General features: G+C 33.5%; 1 protein-coding gene across 5 annotated transcripts; it reads right to left on the bottom strand.

Annotated features, from left to right (window-relative positions):
- Nucleotides 1–5,904: 5,904 nt before the first annotated feature.
- Nucleotides 5,905–18,694, bottom strand: LOC107946433 (uncharacterized). Of its 5 annotated transcripts, XM_016880769.2 has the most exons (6): nucleotides 18,426–18,674; nucleotides 18,162–18,324; nucleotides 17,971–18,064; nucleotides 17,459–17,658; nucleotides 9,794–9,878; nucleotides 8,602–8,926 (listed from the first exon to the last, which is right to left on the bottom strand). In XM_016880769.2, the coding sequence occupies exons 1-5, from the start codon at nucleotides 18,483–18,485 to the stop codon at nucleotides 9,823–9,825; spliced, it is 573 nt and encodes a 190-aa protein (XP_016736258.1). In that variant the 5' UTR covers nucleotides 18,486–18,674; the 3' UTR covers nucleotides 8,602–8,926; nucleotides 9,794–9,822. The 5 variants fall into 5 exon arrangements, with proteins under 5 accessions (XP_040930219.1, XP_016736258.1, XP_016736251.1 ...); XM_041074285.1 differs by lacking the exons at nucleotides 8,602–8,926; nucleotides 9,794–9,878 and adding an exon at nucleotides 5,905–6,122; XM_016880762.2 differs by lacking the exon at nucleotides 9,794–9,878 and having other exon boundaries at nucleotides 18,426–18,694.
- Nucleotides 18,695–20,361: the final 1,667 nt, after the last annotated feature.

Genomic DNA, 20,361 nt, shown 5'->3' with positions numbered 1-20,361 from the left:
CAATATTTCATTGTAATAACAGTTCCATAATCCTTACATCAACAATAATAAAAATATATAATTATGTCAAATAAATAATATGTCAAAATCTATATATTAGATATCTATAAGTAGATTTGTATGTATGTATGTATGTATGTATGTATGTATGTATGCATGCATGTATACAATCATTGGAACAGTATGCCTTATCATCTGAATATAGTCACTGACTGTTCTTTTTTGTTTGTTTATATATATATGCATGGATCTCACAAGTGAAATGGTATTGGCTAGTATAAAACAAAAAGAATAGTACACTTGAACAAGCTTAAACAACACATCGAGAGGATTCTGTAGATTATTCCAACATCTAATCTTTATATGTATATAATCTTTTCAAAGATCTTTAAATAAGATGAAGCCATTTGGTCTCAATTATAAATTGTCCAGAAACTTGTCCATGTCATAGTTGTGGAGCCTTAAGGCTTTTATCTCGAGGTGGCACCCATTTTAGCAACAAAGTGTGAGTGCTTTTTATTTTTGTTATTCATGATTGACATCTAATCAAAGCCAAGTCTATATATGTTCCATTTTGTTTACCTTTCTTTTGAATCCTTCATAAGAAACCAACTACCATGTCTTCCAAACAATAATGGTAAACCCTCAAATAAAATTTATTTTGTTGAATGAGAAAAAATTATAAAACCAATATTTCCTACAGTGAAGACAAATCGTATAATAATTATTATATTTTTTTAGTATGAAAATTAACTTTTTTTTGGTTTATTTGGATTTCAGGACTTGAGTTTTTATGACTATGGCTTGTTCGAACACTCCTATACCTGTGGACGATGGGTTTAATGAGTATGAAAGTGCTCTCAAACGTCAAAAGTCTACCACTTCAAAGGTGTGGAATGAAATGACAGCTTGAATGCGAGAAAAAAAATGAATTGAAGGCACAATGTAATCATTGTAAGAGTATATTCTCTGTTAAATCTTCTAGTGGAACCTCTCATTTAAGACATCATCTAAATCAATGTTTGAAAAAAGTTAATAATGACATCACTCAATACACCATAGCCACATAGCCATCATTAGAAGGTGGTCCATCTTTAAAAAACTAAATTTTGATGCTAACGAGTGTTGTCGAGCTGTTTCTACTTTTCTTGTATGTGGCAAGCATTCATTTAGGACAGTTGAAGAACTGGGATTTAGATACATGATGAGAATTGCTAGTCTTAATTTTAAGAATATAAGTAGATTTACAGTTGCTAGGGATGTCCTAATGTATTATACAAAAGAGAGAGATCATGTTAAAGAAGAGTTGACTAAAGCACCTGGTTTAATTTGTCTAACTTCTGATAATTGGAACTCAGAGCATACTAATGATGAATATATTTGCATTACTGCTCATTGGATTGACAAAGATTGGAAGCTACAAAAGAGAATCATAAGGTTTAGAGCTTTATTTCCTCCGTATGATGGTTTGAACACAGCGGATGAATTTGTTGTGTGTTTATCTCAATGGGGTATAGATAAGAAAATTTTTAGCATCACTTTAGATAATACTTCCTTATAATGATGTTATGGTTTCTTGTCTTAAAAATCGTTTTCATGTGAATCGAGTTATTTTGTGTGATGGTGCTTTTTTTCAAGTTAGATGTTGTTCACATATATTGAATCTTATAGTTAAAGCTGGTTTGGAACTTGCGGATGATATTGTTGGTAAGATTCAAAATAGAATTAAGTACATAAAAAAAGTCGAGAATTCATAGGAAAAGATTTTATGATGTGGCCGACAAAAGTTTTCATTTGATTGTGACCAAAAAGTTGCGTCAAGATATGTAAGTGAGATGGAATTCTACTTATTTGATGCTTGAATCTTCTTTTTACTATAAATATGTGCTAGATTATTAGGGCCAACAGGATAAAAATTATCAAATATTTGCACTTTTTAACGAGGAGTGGAGAAATATTGTTATTCTTTGCAAATTTTTGAAAATCTTTTATGATGTGACTTGTGTTTTTTCTGTTTCTAATTATCTAACGGCTAATCTTTATTTTAGAGGGGTTTGGAAGGTTCACAAAGTCTTGCTTGATACAGTTAAAGGTCCTTATTCTTTTTTAACTCCAATGGTTAAGCAAATGCAAAAGAAATTTAATAAATATTGGGTTGAGTATTTGTTGATATTGTCATGTGCTGCAATTTTATATTCTCATTACAAGTTGAATTATGTGCAGTATTGCTTTACTACAATCTATGGATTCATGCTTCAGATTTTGTTGAAACCATTCTTAGTAATCTTAGACTCTTATTTGACGAGGATGTTAAGAAATCCAAATCCACGTCTTCCTCTTTGCTTGAGAGTTCTAATGTTTTAGATAAATATCTTGTAACACCCTAACCCGTATCTGTCGTCGAAATGGGTTACGAGGCATTACCAAAAAAAAATACCAATTAAATTGACTTTTCTTACATCTCAAACCACCAAGAATATTATAACATTAAATACTTATCAAAATCAATAATCATATTCGATAAATATCAAATTCGAACCAAACTTATATATGTATATATATAAAACAATGTTCACATATTTAAAATTTGCAAAGTTTATTTCTTTATATCAATCACCTTAATGTCATTTTTTTATATTTAAATAATACTCCATCATAACACATCACTGCATACATCAAATATATGCCAAGATCCATTTCGTTAATTGTATATAAAACAAATTAATTATCAACATCTGTGTGAACTCACATTAAAACCAAATGAAAGCATATTGCATAATTTAATATACAATTACACATACTATAACATGTGTAACACCCCTCGCCCGTATCCGACGCCGAGACAGGGTTCGGGGTGTTACCGGACTCAACTCGAGCATATGCATGTAAAATCGAGCCATAAAATTTCTTTTAAATTAGAACTTCTCGTTCACATGCATTATGTCCCTTAAACAGACTCACGAGGCCCAAAACCTACATTAGAGACGGTTCGGGACTAAACCGAGAACTTAAGAAAACTTGGAAAATTCATGCTTTAAGGCTCCACACGCCCGTGTGGGTATAGACCGTGTGGTCACACACGTCCATGTGGCTTGGCACATGCCAGTGCCCTTAGCCCGTGTGCAAGACTGACTTTATAACATGGCCATGACACACGCCCGTGTGGTCTACCTGTATTCAACACTAACTTTAAATTTTAAGTGCAGCGGACACACAGCCATAACACACACCCATGGGAGTGAGTCGTGTGCCACACACGGCCTAGACACACGCCCGTGTGGACAAAAAGAGTCCATTTTTCCAAGCTATTTTGCACAACTTACACAAGATCATTTCAATATACCAATTCATCCATAGAAAGAACATTATATGCAGTTACCAAAATGAATAATAGCCATTATTCTAGGCTTAATAAAAAATGAAAGGCTTTTGACTTAAGCCAAAATACATAACCAATTTCTGATTAAATCAAACATCCTAGTCTAGCCCTATACATGCCATACTCAAAAGAAGATTTTTACTATACCAAGTGCTTCGATTGATAGTGTGATCGATATCTCCGACTTCAAAGGATCCTTGAGCTAAATAAGCGGCACTGAAAGAAAAGGGAAAGGAAAGAGAGTAAGCATAAAGGTTAGTAAGTTGCATATAAATAAATATACAACAACAATTTCACCATTAGTCATCATGCTCATAACTCAAAGGTAAGTATAAACTTAACTTACTCATTACCGTTTACTCAAGCCACATTTTCTAATTTGAGCTCATTACTCATTGATTACCAAATAAGTACCTGTATCACTCACAACGTTATTATACTTTCCTTCTTAAATCACTTTCTTAACCTTTAAAATTTAACCTTTCGGAATACTACCGAATATTCTATAAGCCTCAAACATGGGACATGTTGCCGATGCCATGTCCCAGACATGGTTCTACACTGGCTATCATCATCGAGGCTGATACCATGTCCCAGACATGGTCTAATACTAGCTGTCGTCTATACGTACTGATGCATGTCCTAGACATGTCTTACACTAGCACAACTCTTAGCCGATGCGTGTCCCAGACACGTCTTACACTGGCTATCATTGTCGAGGCCGATGCATGTCCCAGACATGTCTTACACTGGCACACAAGTAATCCGAATTTTATGGCATGAATATCTGGTTTGTTTCCGGGGGTTCCAACTAGATCTATCTACTATCTTAATCATTAATATGCATTCTCATTTCACGATCTAACAATTCATGCTATGTCAAATCAATGACAATTCAAATACATGCATTAACAATATAATCGTATTATTTACGTATAACTTACTTCGGTTTACAAAATGTACTGGACTAGTCGGTTTAGTCGGATTGCTTGACTTTTCCCCGGTCTAGGTTCGATTTTGGAAAATCTTGATCTATCATAACAAAATGCACTCATTTAGTCACTAATTACCATTAAGCAATCATAAATTCACATCTTTGGTAAAATGAACATTTTGCCCCTAGACTTTGGCAAAATGACCATTTTACCCATATGCTAGAAATTCGATTTTATCGAATTTCTTTGTATTTCAAGCCTATCCAAACTATTTTTACTCTTATAGTAACCCCAAAATTCCACTATTTCCCACACTTATCACCTATTTTGCGACTTATGCAAAATAGTCCTTTTTGGTGTTTTCATGCTAACACCTTTCACAAAAGTTATTTATAACACAACTAGGACTCATATTCTTCCATAAAAGTCAGCAAACACTACAAATCTATTCATGTCAAAACCCTAAACTCTTAACCATTTTGCAAAATAGACCCTTCATTTGAAAGCTCATGCTTCAAGGGTTTCAAAAATGTAAAAATTTTCAAGAAAACTCATTAAAATCACTTACTTGTGAGAGGAACAAGTTGCTGAAATTTTTGAAGCTCAAAACCTTTAACAATGGCTGAAAAATCGGTGGAATGAAGAGAGAATGAAAGAAAAAAAAAATGATAACTAGGCTTAGGTATTATTATATTACACCTTATGTCATCAATTTCACCTACAGTTGACTTTTCAACATTTCCATCTACCATGGCTGGCCATCACTTAATTAATGACCCAATTTCACTTTAAAAAAACCCCCCAATTTATGATACATGGCAATTTGGCACTCTTAACTATCAATTTAAGACTTTTGCACTTTATGCGATTTAATCCTTTTTCGCAATCAGGCTCACAAACATTAAAATTGACTCACCAAATTTTTCATGTACTAATATAATCATACTATAACCTCATAATATTAAAAAAATAATTTCTCTCAACTTCGAATTTGTGGTCTCGAGACCACTGTTCCGATTGGGCCCTAAATCGGGTTGTTACAACATTGCCAAATATATTAATATTCCACATATATATAGTATGTAACCTACTCAAAAGTTAAAGGCCAAACTAACATTTGAGTAGAAGCTAAAACAATCAACGAAATCAATCATGAAACACATTCATTACTTGTAACACCCAAAACCCGGCCTAGACGTTATGGCCGGATCCGACGTGCCACATCGAAGTGTTCAAAACATTTCAGGTTGTTGTTCTTGGAAAAAACTTACTTAGTGTTTTAAAAGATAATTTCAATGTAGGTTAAAGTGAATGGAAGCTGTGCACCAGGTAGGAAACCGGGAAAGAGGAGGTGAGTCCATCAGACTGCTTAAGTACCAAGCTCCCTCCGGATCCAATCCTAGACATGCACACCGCCATTGCCACACCTTAACGTTATGTATATTTCCAGGAAACCAATTTGATTAAATCCTTTTTAGGAAAAGTGAATAATTTTGGAAAATATTTTCATTGCGAAAGCTTTACTTGTTGTCGTGTTATTTTGAAATCAATTACTATTTTTGAAAACGCGCCCTAAAAGCTATTCAATTTCGACAGTTAAATATAAGTAATACCTATATTAATAAAACATATTAAAACCATAAAAATAAAAAAAATAACTAAGCGGCCTTATTACATTTAAAAAAAAACCCAAAACCTTAAGCGTAAATTAAAGGATGTCCAGTTCACCAGAAGAAAAATCGAATTTGCAGAACGTGTGGTCACTCCGAATCCCTCACAGCTCCAGGCCCACTATGGTTGGGGATTACCTGCATAGATGAAAATAAAGGGGTGAGTTTGGGGAAACTCAGTGTGTAAATTAACCCAACCATAGCCTATATCGGTTCAAACCACAGAAAACAGAATAAGTTGGCCTTAGCCCAGAACAGAAGTCAGAATAGTGCCCATAGGCCCATAACAGAATAGAATAGATATCACATGTTTATGCAAAACCCAACCCATATCCAACCACATGCACCCCCATACCAACCTTTCACCATGTGGGAAGACTACTCGACCCACCCAACCGCTACACGCCACAGAAATATGCAGCATGACTGCCAGAACAGATAATGTGACAGAGTCACCAGAACAGATAATTGTGGCAAAGCCACCAGAACAGATATATGTGGCAGAGCCATCAGATCAGATAATTGTGGCATAGCCACCAGGACGCTTCCTCCATAATATAACCCATGTCCCCATGCAGCAGATATACAACCATGGCATACATCATACAGAATTAAATCATCATGCTTTTCAGTCAAAAGTAACCCTAGGGGTATAATGGTAATTTTGCACCTAGGGGTATATTAGTAATTTCCATACATAAGAGTATTCAAGTAATTTCACTATTCTTAAGGTTTCCATGCATAACATAGCCATTTACGTACGACCAGAAACACTTACCGCGTTTTCTTACCGAATTGGGCCCGTTGGCCCACTATCCCGATTTTGGCCCATTAAGCCCAAAAAATCGAAATGCACGGAATCGTGCACTTTGCAATCGTATCACTTTAATTTACCATGTACATCAAACAATTAATCTCACGAGCATTCGCACACTCGCATGTTCTCAAAATACTAACTTTTCGACATTTCAGCTTTTGCCGATCTAGTCTATAAGAGGGTGTCAGTTACACACCTGTTTGCGACGATATGCTGACGAGATCCACACACGAACTGCCTACAATTGGATTACTAACACGTTAATCTAACTATCAAAAACAACTATGTATTAACCTCTTACCATATTCGGCCAACCCTGCCTAAAACCCTATTGCTCTTACCTTCTTGCCGAAATATGGATTAGATCCAAGGATCCAACCGAATAGTCTTCAAGTCCTTCGCTGCACGCTCCCTTGTTCACGCCAATGCTTACACATTCAAAAAAGAAAGAGGCATAATGCCCTTAGTCCAAACGTTAGCCCCCTTGAGGGTTTCGGCTTTTTCTTAAAACATGTATGATTAACGCAAATTATTTCAACAACTTACCTATCGTTGTTCGGCTTAAAAGAGTGTGCCTATCCACGATCATAACCTCAATCTACCGTACTCGTGAGAAGAAACAAATTCCAACAACCCAAGTTTCGGCTTCCTCCACCACAGGTTTATAGATTTCGGCTTTTATAAGTAAGAGAAGAGAAGTTCGGCTACCACAAGATTCGGCTCTTGGAGAATATGGGAGATGGTAACAATAATGAATGCGACAGAGAAAGAAGGGTATGAGTTCGATTATGAGGAAAAGAGAAGATAGAAGAAGGAAAAGGATGAGAAAAGAGGTAGTATTCGACTATGGAGAAAACAGCACAGTGAGGGGTTTCTAAGTTCGGCTAAAAGAAAAAGAAAATATGAGCAGCGAATTTGGTTTTGTGGTTGTGAAGTCGGCACAGGTGAAGTCTTCGATTTTTAGAAAAAATAAAAGGGGAGAGAAGAGAAACCTAATTTTCAGCAGAACAAACTAAATAACCTAGTCCCGAAATACAAAAGAATTCGGCAGCCCTAGACCAAATGCCAAAATTCCCAACATAAGGTGCCCTAGCCGAATGTGCACTTGCAAGGTCCCCTATACGGCCAACTCCTACTTCATACTCAGATTCCTTGATTTTCTTCCCTTATCAGCTCCTAAATCTTCTCCCTTATCCCCTCTTTACTCAATCACCTGAGCAACTCAAACTCCTCCTGACAGTCTTTTACTTGAGTTCCATTGCTTACCCTTTCTAAACATAAAAAATAATTCCCTTAATATGCTGTCTTTGTGACTTGAACCTCAAATCTCCCTAGCATCCACACGCCACTTTTATAGCCTTCCCAGTGGCGTCACATGCCACTTTGCCACCTGTTTCTTTGTGTTTCATTTTACCCAATTAATACTTAAAAACCCAATTAACCAGAACCCTTTTTTCCTATAGAACTAAAATTAACTAAAGTTACCGAGTTTTAACTTAAACTTGGGTCTTCTAGAGGCCCACTAATATAATTAAACCTACGCCAAACAGACAAAACACAGAAATTTTAAATTTGCCAACATACACAAAATTCCCAAAAATTGGGGCGTTACATTACTTACCATTTAATAACCAAATTTATCAAACTAATAAACTACCATCCATCTCTTTAATTATATTACATTTCATAATTCCATCATTAACATTTATTATACTTATTATCTTTCATAGCCAAAACATGTTACTTAAAACCACACATACATTCAAATCTTCCATCACCAAAATACAAAAACATAATTCATTAAACATTTTAATCAAGATCATATAAAACTAAATTTTAGCATAATAAGCAAACCAATTGTGTATCACATGGTACCTAGCACAACATCACACATACCAGGCTCATAACTACTTAACCAAGGTGAACACCAACCAAATTTAACAAGACTAAATTTAACATCAAGCCATTTTCGCATGGCTATTATACAAACCAAAATCAAACATTTCAAAAACACTTTCTAGCCTACACATGCCATAGTTCGAGTTCAAATATTTAAATGCCGAAATCGTAGATAGTGTGAAGAACTTTGCTGACGATCCCCGAGCTTGTAACGTGAACCCAAAATCTATAAAAATAGAACAAACATAACACACAGAGTAAGCTAACTTAGCTTAGTAAGTCATAAGCAACTGAATATTTCAATAATATTATCAACTTAATTAAACTAAGCCAAATATCATTATATATCCAACTATACTTCCACACATTTACACAAACTCATAAAACAAAATTTAACTTCATATACCAACATCATTTATTTGGCCGAATAAGCGAGATCAAATATAATATCACATATATGCATACCTATGTGGCCAAATATGCAAGATCAAATATAATATCACATATGTGCTTACTTATATGGCTGAATATATTAATTCAAATATAATATCACATTTTTGCATACCTTCATATCCGATTATACAAGATCCAATATAACATCACATATGTACATACCTATGTGACCGAATATTCAAGGTCATTTAGCTCAGTTTACTTGCTCAATTATCACATCAACAGAAAGTCTTATAGGCATAGGCTTGAAAATAAATCACAAAACCTGCTAGGCATAAGCCTGAATCACACATCGACACAAGGCCTGCTAGACTCAAAGTCTGATTTTATTCACCGGCAATAAGCCTACTATGCATAAAACCCGATCAAATTCACCAGCACAACGCTTGCTAGGCTCAAGGCCCGAATATCACTATTATAAAACTGTTTCGTACACAATTCATATAACAAAAACTCCAAATATTTCATATCGATCATACGGACTTTCGAATGATATAACTTAGTAGAATTAAACTCAAATACAGTATTTCTATATTTAAACACATCCGGCTAGCTCTTTTATGAATCTATAGTTTCCAAAACAATATATTAAACTAAGTTACATTCAAGATAAATGATGTTTAATTGCTTAAAGACTTACCTTGGATATCGACGAACGTTGTAAATCGGCTATTCAACTATTTTTATTTTTCCCCGATCCAAGTATGATTTCTTTTGTTCTTGATCTATATAATTTCAAATTAACCTCATTCAAACACAATTTCTTTCAATATAATCCAACTACACATAAATGGGCAAATTACCATTTTACCCCTACTATTTCATACTTTTACAAATTAGTCCTAATTGCACAAAACACAAAATGCACAAAACACAAAATATACAAAATCTCACCACATCATAGTTAAGCTGAATCTTCCTTATACTCATACTAGTCCCTATATTTCATTTATTTTGTATTTTAGTCCTTCAATTTATTATTTTTGCAATTTAGTCCTAATAACTTAAAATTATCAAAAACTCTAATACAAAACATGTTAATCTAAAACATATATTACATATTTTATCATCAAACAACAAAAATCTCAAGCTCTCATCAATGACATAACTCAAAATATTTAGCAAAATCAAAAATTCAAGTATGGGTCGGATAGTATTCGAAGCAACGATCTCAAAAACGTAAAAATTATCAATAACCGAAACTGAACTAACCTTGAATCAAGCTTGAGAAATGACCGAATATACCAAGCTTTAGTTTCTTTTCTTTCTTTTTAGTTTCGGTCACAAGTATGAACAAAATGCATGCCTTTATTTTTTTTTATGTTATAATATATTATATATATCATTTATTATTTACATTTTTAACCTTAAAATTTTAATTATAAATCGATATAAAACATGCCTATAACTGTCCACTCATATAGGAAATGGCCTAATTACAACATAAGTATTTCCATTTAAAAAGACAACAACAATTCAGCCCTTATACATTAAACTATCAAGTTTTCATTTTACGCGATTAAGTCTTTTTATTAAATTAAACAAATAAACAATCAAATTTTTATACGAAACTTTTACGCATGTAAATTCACATATAATAAATACGAAAAAATAATATTTAAATATTTTTCTGACTCGAATTCGTGGTCTTGAAACCACCTTCCGATTAGGGTCTAAATCCGACTGTTACAGATCTTGTTGATTCTAGTTTGCATCAACACGATATTAATAGTGTTGATTTTGGGTGAGATTTTGATGAGAGTGATGATTATAAACGGTATTTAAATGAATCTAGCACTAAGAGTGAAAAGTCACAGTTGAACATTTATTTGGAAGAATCGGAGCTTGACTTGAATAGTCAAACAAATGTTTTGGATTATTGGAGCAAAAGTTCATTTCGATATAATGAGCTTTCATTATTGGCTTGTGATCTTTTAGCAATTCCAATATCGACTGTAGCTTCCGAATCGGCTTTCAACACTTTTGAGGAGTTCACTTAAGCTAAAAACGGTTCAAGCCGTTGTTTGCCTTGATGATTGGATGCGAGTTAAGGGATTTTCAACGGATAATTATTATTCTCGTTTTATTGTTGTAATTTTATATTTTTTTTATCAATTTGATTATCTAATTATTTATTCTTATTTCATGTTAGAAATTAGTTGCAAGAATGATGAGAACAATGAGGACGATGTTTATTCGATTGCTTTTTAGATTACCTTCCTTTTTAATTGTTGATAATTTAATTTAGCTTACAATTTATAATTTGTTATAAAATTAAATATGTTGATTAGTTAATGTATAGACATTCTGGTTGGTTGATTATATTTTACAAGTTTTTAGTGCAGTTTTGGTGTTGTTGGTGATGTTTTTTCTGCTATTTGGTGTTATTTTTATACTGTTTGGTGCTATTTTGATACTGTTTTGGTGCTACTTTTTATGGTGTTTTATTGTTCTTTTTTATCTATTTATTATTTTGTCTGTTGTCGTTTTTAATATTATTTCGATATTATAGAACTTTTGTTTTAGTATTAATTTGGTTATTATTTTAGTTCTAACTTGTTTCAATTTTAATATAACCACTTTTTATTATATTTGCAATTTGTGTATTGTTTTAAGAATTGTTTTAGTATCATTTTTTATTTGTTTCTTGTTTTAATATTTGTTTTTATGTTTTTAAATGTATTTGAATTATTATATTTTAAAATTTTTTATTTAATAAAATAAGCTAAAAAATTAATATGGGTCGGGCCGGGCCGGGCCGAGCCAGACTCAAGCTTAAAAATTTTATTTTGGGTCGGGCCAAGCCCAGGCCTGGAAAACGGGCCTAAAATTTTGTTTGGGCCCGACCCGCACCCGGCCCATGCTCAGATCTATTGCTTACCTTATTAATAGGATGCCGAGACCCTTAATTTCAAGAGTTCCTTGAAAACTTTAAAAGATAAAAATGTTAATACTGTTCTACCAAGCATATTTGGGTGTGTTTGTTTTGTCAATGATCGGAATGTTGGTATATTCATTGGAGAATTTTTGTTAGTATGGATGGATGTTACTTTCCAAGAAACCGAGTCCTATTATGGAACTTTTTGAAATAAAATTTTGTATGGACATTTACTTTATATCTTAGGTGCGGGCATTCATTTATTTGATATATGACTTGTTGGCATGCAAAGCTTCAAAAATAGGATAGTAGCAAAGCTGGATGTATGAGAGTTCTAACAGCTTCAATGACGTTGGTGTCATTATTCAACTAAGGCTATCTGTCAAGAAGTATATAAAGGTGAAATTAAGTATTTATTCTATGAGTTTTTAGATAGGATGTCAATCGTTAAAATTATCCACCACCAATGTAAAATGATAAAATATGTGTTAAACCATCGTTCTAGTAATTGGTGTAAGGTTTGAAAAGCTTCTAGAACTTCGGTTTTTTGTTTTAAGGTGAATAACCACATGCATTTGGAAAATTGGTCAATAAATAAAACATAATAGTACTTTTTGTCAATAAATAAAACAAAAGAGGATCCCCCACAAATTACTATAAAGTATTTACAATGTCGTAGTACTTTGTAAGGAATTTTTAGAAAAAGTCTGGCAGTGCATTTTCTTGGAATAACAAGAATTATGAATAGAAAAGGTACTAAAACCAGAAACAAGACTTGAAAATTGGCTTAAGATTTTATTTAAAGTATGTTGATTAAGATGACTTAACCGTTAATGCCATAGATGAAAGGGAACAACAACATTGCATTAAGAGAGTAAGTATGTTACCTGATGGCCGTTCATACAACCCACCTTTATTTTTTCTACATAGAAGAGGCATCATATTCTTAGATCTTTCACAAAATAAAGGAGAAGAATTTAATAGATGTATTTTATTGTCATGACAAAATTGGGAGACAAATAACGTTATTTTTTTTATGACAAGAGAGTACAAAGTATTAAGTCATTTAAACTAATGATTTGATGCACTTATGTTCACGTTACCGTTACCGATACCGATACGAGAGATTGGAATCATGTTACCATTTCCCATAGCTATTTCTTCATAACCACGTTATTCATGTACTAGTGTCACGGGTGAAAGTGCAAAGCCTGTGACCATGGCACAAGATGCGCCCCATGAAGGTCTGTCGATAAAATGAGGATCATTTAGTACACGAGAATTGGCCCGATTCAAAGAACTGTTGGAGAAGCCTGTCAGATTGAAGCCTGATTGGCCCGATAATGAGGATATGACAACTTAGGCTATTATTGCAACTAATCTTAAAAGTTAGAGGGAATCATACTTATAAAGATTAGATAGAATTTGATATGACATATCTTGTAAATCCCTAGAATCAAGGGATATGGTCGATCTTGTCCGTCGATGTAACTTAATCTTATCCATCAGTTTTGAGGGAGCTCAACTATAAATAGAGAGCCTCCCCCTCACTTTTAAATCATTCCATTGTATGTGAATTCTTAAAAGTAATAGAATACTGAGAGTATTTACTCAAACACCTTGTGTGCGATCTTTTTTGTGGCTTTCTGTAGTTCTTTGTTGCTTCTTTTGGCATAAGTTTGCTTTTGCTCTACAATTAGTGCCTTGGACGAGTTCTTAAGGAATCCTCACTTAAATAAAAGCTGACTTAGGCGAGTTTGGATGAACGAATCGCCTAAGATCGCACGGATCACGAGACGAAAGATCTAGCCCTGTGACACTAGGGAGAGGCTTTAAGCATCAAAGGCAATATGATGTGTGGCTACACTATTAACTATCAAAAGAGCTTTTTGAGAAGTGTTACAAGCAGTAAAGTTTGCTCGAGATTATAGATCGTTGTGTGACCAAGTTCTACAGACTTTAGTAGCATGACCAAGGCGATCACATGATTGACAATAAGGATTGTTGTTAAAGGGCTGCTACTAATTGTTTCTTCTAAGACGCCATGGTTGTGCTGCCATGGTTAATTGTTGGTAAGTATGTTTGAACACAGATGTCTGTTGCTGGTGTTCTGGGAAGTAGTTTGGTTGTCTTTTACATAATAAAAACTGTTATAGGAGTGGATAATGGTTTATGGTCTTTTTTATGCTTTAGAAAAAGCTCATGATCAGGTAGTTTTTCATAGAGTTCTTCATCAAATATGGTGGAATCTCTAGCACGGATAGCAGTAGATAGATCTTTAAATTCATATCTAAGACTGTTAGTGCCAATTTTATCTTCTATCTGTAATGGTAGTTGCAACTATTTGGGTCTTTTATTTGATAGATCTTAAAATGTGTCAACAACTCAAATTTGAAGCTCAAACGTGTTGGAAACAAGCAAAGTAAGAATTGAATTAAAGACTTTGAATACAATCCATGTTTTCTTATATAGAAGATTGAACCTTAAAGAGAGATTAAGACTGGGAGGACTTCCGTCATTATGAAGATAATTGAAAACCTTTATATATGGTTATTTATGTGGAATAAGTAATTGTAATCGATTGCAACTTAGCAAGCCTATTTCATTCTTTATATACTTAGCTTGTTTACATTTTGTTATGCAATAAGAAAGCAATTTATTTGTTCATATAGGAATTGTTACATTAAGCGTGATATTGTAAGTAAATTAAATTGAGCTACTTAATTTACATCTAAGCTTTCAAGAAAAAATTCTTAGAGGAAGAGTGATCCTATTTCGAGTATAGGTGTGAGGTTGCTACTTTGTAAATAAGTGGGACTTAAATCACATGAAGTATAGTGAATTAACTCTTTGAGTGAAGCGTTGCAGATGTAGGAAATTTTTGAACTACATAAACAGAGTTTTGGCATCCATCTCTATTTTACTTATAGTGATCATTTAATCTGGTTGCAACATACCATATGTCTAAACTTATATCTGCAAAGAGAAAATCAACTAACTTTCAAAGACCACTGAGAATCTTAACAATATAGTCTTCATTAGATACTATTGCTCTGGATGTGGCAAGTTCATCACGAAGGGATTAAACTTGGTGAAGGTAGTCTATTACAGGATGGGAATCTTTAGAGAGATGAGCTAATCAACCGCTCAAACTAAGTATTATGGTTTGAGATTTGTTAGCATGCGCAGTATGTAAAGCATTCCAGGCTGCCTTGGCGGTGGCAACAACAATAATGTCAACAAGAGTTGGATCAACAGAAGTCAATATAACATTTTGGATTAGTTGATCTTGATGATACCAAAGAACTTAATATTATCAATATCTCTATTGTTTTGGGTCACAATATGAGGAGGGGCAGGAGCAGAACCATTGAGATGTCAAGAATTATTGTGGTGACGCATAAGCATAGACACTAGGGCTTTCCAAAAAGAGAAGTTGTTACTACTAGTCAATTTAATGTGTAGTTGAATAACAAGATTGAATTGTGCAACTGTGACAATGTTATCGACGTTGATGACAAAAGATTTAAAGATCATATTTTTGTGTAAGGCGGTGGGAAGGGATGGAGGAAAAGATTAGGCTTGTTAAAGCTTGATGACTTTGATTACCATAAAGAGTAAAGAAGAACTAAAAGAGAGTAAAGGGATAAAATGAGAAAGTGAATTGTGTTTTGATTGGCATAAGTTCAGGGTATATACAATGAGTAAACAATCTTCAAGAATTAATAAGATAAAAGAAAATCAAATTTTAAACAAAAGCCAATTAGAAAATCAAATTTTAAAATAAAATAAAAGAGAGAAAAACAAATAGCAAAAATGTCAATCATCTTAAAATTTGCATCGCTCAATTTATGTCGTTTGCATAAAATTTTATTAGTGTCGAATATCATTGTCAGCTTTAACGCCAGTAAGAAAAAGCTAACATAGCATTATAATTTGACTTATTTGATATTCAATTTGGGGTTTTAGTTGCTGGATATTGAAGATGGTTAGCAACTCATTTTAGAAGATTTTATGTGCAAGAATCAAGACAAGTAAAGATAAAAATCAAACTTGTAATGTAATTGAAGTTTTTTTAAATAGAAGATCTCATCATTAAAATAGTTTGATTACTAGATCACTGCTAGTATGCTAATTATCTGAAGACTTTTTTAGGTGACTATTTTCGTGAATAAGTGATTGTAATTCAACAAGCCTTTTTAATTTTATATATGGTATGTCTTGCCTAGGTTAGGGTAAGAAAGCACATTTTTTGTTCAACTAGGAACTACTTTTTAGTGCAAATTTTGTATGTGAATTGAATTGAGTCAATCAATTAGGAGTAAGGTTGTTATTTGGTGAGGAGTATAACTTAAATCACAACTTGTACTTGTTGTTGATAGTAGATTACTCTATGGGTAGGCCCCGTAGAAGTTGGAAGGTTTAAATTGTGAATAATTTTTTAATATTCATCTCTATTTTCTTCCAGAAGTTAATTTATCTAGTTGTAATTGAACGAATAGTTGATAGGAAAAAATCAACGAACTATCATACTCTAATCATCATTCACATATGTAAGGAGCACAATATATGTTTCCATGGCGTAAGCCATGAGGAGATACGTTTGCATGAAATTCATAGGACCATTGTTAGAGATAGAGATGTTAAATTTCTTAGTAACTTTTGGCGTGTTGCACAACTTCATTACATGATGGACGTATTGAAAAGTAATGGAAGGGATGAATAGTGGGATTGGAGGATAAAGGAATGGGGAACATAGAATTAACCAGCCAATAGAATAAAGACGTAAACACGTACATCAAGCAAGTGTACTGGTCCAGAAAACAAATCCCTTGCTATATGCAATTCAACATTCATCTGGTTCTTCAGTCTAGATCTATTCTTAAAACCAACTAGAGACCACCAGCACCATAGTGGCCAAACGCAACTTAGATAGTCCCTCCTAATCAGGCAACCAAGGGTGGGTTTAAGAGATGATCCAGTCTTGGTAAGGGATAATGGTTTCTATAGTTTAAAAATTAAAGTGGATATTGACAAAACAGATGCTGAACATTGACGAATGACAATAGAAGGTCACTAGTAGTAAGTTGTGACATACAAGTGTTTCGTGTCCTGTTGAGCAGATGGAGTTCATTTGTAATGCTCCCTAGCTTCTTATCTAAACTCTCTTTATGTATCCGATACTACGGAAATTGTACATTTCTACTATTCCCTAATTATCAGGTTTCCGGGTCCAATAAAAAGGAAGGGAGAAAATGCATCCATATGGTTGTAGTGTTGCTATAGTCTAAAGACAGGCCATTAAATAAAAAGTGACATCGGGAATGAAAAAGAATGTTCTAATTTAGTAAGAAGCTAATTCTGCATGTATTACTAATCCTCAAAATTTGGAAACTAATACTAAAATAATAAGTTATATAGTATTACCTGCATTTGAAGAATAAAGGTCTTCAAGAATTTCTTCCACAAAAGCGGACATTGAATTTCTCAAAGCATTGTTTTTCTTATGCAAGAGATGAATTTCATTCTCAAGAAGCTCTTTCTCTGACAGCAAATTCACCAGCTCGTTGTTATCCCCCTTGTCAATCTCCCTTTGAAATTCTAAGCACTGTTTGGTAAATCCGTCTCTGTTAAACGAACAATGAGCAATTGATATTGATATATATAATTAATACAATTAGCCTATCAAATTTATATAATTATATAAAACCTTAAACACAATTATAACAAATAAAAGTATATGAAAACGGCATAAATATATGAAAGGTCAAATTACTTAGATAAAATTTGTAGGAATATAAGCTGCATTAATTTTTAACTAATACTCATTTTATCCTAGTTGCAAACTGGGAAAATAATGTTAAATAACTGCAGAAAATGATTTAATCGGGCATAATTTTATTTCAAATTAATAAAAAAGAAAATAAACCAACGCATACCGTTTATCGTCAATCCTCTTTAGCATCTCATCTCGTTTCGTGGTTAGACAACTCAACTCCTCCTCCAAAAATTTAAGCGAATTTCTTGAATCGGCTATAATCCAAAGAAAAAGATCTCAGCCAAAGAAATCAGTCCGAAAAAAAAAATAGTATGTATATAGATAAGTACCAAATTACGAAAGAAGAAATACCGATGACGGAGAGCAAGCCATCGATTTCGAAGTGAGAAATGTATAGCGATTTGGTAAGCAGGGATTCTCTAGTAGTAAGAGCAGCTTCGAACTCCGTACACTTGACCATCTCTGATTCAATCTCCCGCGATACTTCAATATTGGATTCGATTTCTTCATTAACCTAACCAATAAGATTTACCTAAATGAAAATTTTGTGGGATTCTCCACTAGAAATCCCATTAAATTCGAAAAAAAAGAAACACGGAAAGAAAGAAAGAGTACCTGATCAAGCATTTCCTTGAGGCATGAAATTTGGTAAAGAATTGCTCCAGAATCCTCCATCTTGATTCTATTAATCTAAAGTCCAAATTGTTGGTTTGAATTGAGAGCTATTTGCTATTTTTTTTCATTAGTTTTTAGTATTAATTTCTCTTAATTTCTAGTTTTCCTACGTGCTGCGGAGCAAGGCAAAAGTGATGTGAGAGAGAGCGCCAAGATAAGACTCTAGAAATGATTTTAAATCTTTGATTGATGTTAATACACGAATAGTCTCGATGAAGAAAACGAAAGTAATATAAAAAATTTTAATTAATATTTACTTTTTGAAAAACAGCCATTGTTGATAATAGAGTAATAAAAATGTATGTAATTATAAATAATAATAATAAGACATTTGAAAACGTAAAGTAATTATTTTTCTTGAAAGTTTTTTAGATGAATTGTGTTATAGGGCATGTCGTGGCTTGAGATCCGTCCAACACAACAATTTGTTATAGGGCATGTCACTATCTGACTGGAGATTTTTGTCCGACCTGACTCTCTTCACTTTACCCTCCCCTCTTATGGGATCGCTTAACTCTCAGCTCGCCCTCTCCCTACTTGCCTTCATTCAACTCCTCAACTTAGTTTCCCAGGGAGCATCATTCAGGACACGTATCACCCTTAGGGGGTAACGTTTCACTATGCATGGCACTTAGTTGTCCCTAGTATGACAAATCAGGGAATCGCACCTTATAAATATGAATAATAGACTCCAAGAGGAGGAAGAGAGAAAAAGGTAGTCAACAATTGGTACGGTGAGCGTGGACACATTTTCGACCATTAGAGTAAGCAAAAAGTCGACATGACTCACCCGGACGAGAGATTCCCTACTCAACCATCTTCATGCCAAAATACGAGAGATGAGATCGACAATTGTCCGCAAGAGTTTATTTTTTTTGCAACCAAAGCGATGATCCGGATTATTATGCATACATTGGACTATTAGGAAAAAATGACGTATAGTAGAATTATACCTTAAAGGGTTTGTCTTTAGCAAACTTTTGTGTTGTAATAAGTTAAAACAAGTCTGATTTATTATTTTATTTTTAAGTACTTTCCTTTGTTTCTTTAATAATGAGACCTTAGATAAATTAATAAGAAGTATGTTTTAAGTGGAGTATACGTTAACTTCTTTTAAAAATTTTGCTTTGTATTATGGGGTGTAACATAAAAGATCTGGATCCAGTGAATCAGGTCGGGTTTAGGGCGTTACAGAGGTCGAGAGGTAATATGGAACCATTTTCAGAGTTTAAGCGATTTGGATCCCTAATTTAAGGGATAATGAACCACATCGAGATCAACCAACCACCATTTTTTATTTAATTGTTAATTTCATAATTTTGCATGTTTTACAATTTTGCCCTTGTTAGCTAGATAGTAGATTAGTTTAATTCTACTTGATTTTATGGTCTGCCGTAAAATAATTTTTGCGATTAGTTGGTTAGACTCTTTATTTCACAAGTATGTCATTTAGAAATTGTTCAATCCACAATTCTCTTGGGTTCGGTCCTTGGAATACTCTAGTGTTCCATTGTAACACTACAAATATTACAACTGACATGTCACACTTACGGTAAAGTTGTGATATTTATATTCATTTTAATCCCAGTGTTGATTCTTTTTCTCTCTTCGTTTGAGATGACGGAGATAGGAGGAATCAGTAATAAACGAATATGTTCGATATTTGTAACATCCCAAATTAGGGCCTAGTAGGAACAGCGGTTTCGAGACCACAAATTCGAAATAAAAATAATTTTTTTATGATTTTTATGAGGTCATGATAGGTATGCATGCTTGTGTGAAAATTTCATGGAGAAATTCTATGCATCAAATGTCCAATTGAACCTTAAGGACTGAATTGAATAAGATGCAAAACCTGCATTTTAGAAGCTTCAAG

The sequence above is a fragment of the Gossypium hirsutum genome, chromosome A08 (assembly GCF_007990345.1).
Source record: "Gossypium hirsutum isolate 1008001.06 chromosome A08, Gossypium_hirsutum_v2.1, whole genome shotgun sequence".
Classification (NCBI taxonomy): domain Eukaryota; kingdom Viridiplantae; phylum Streptophyta; class Magnoliopsida; order Malvales; family Malvaceae; genus Gossypium; species Gossypium hirsutum.
Note: the sequence above shows the minus strand (reverse complement) of the source record. Positions and strands in the feature narration are given on the sequence as shown.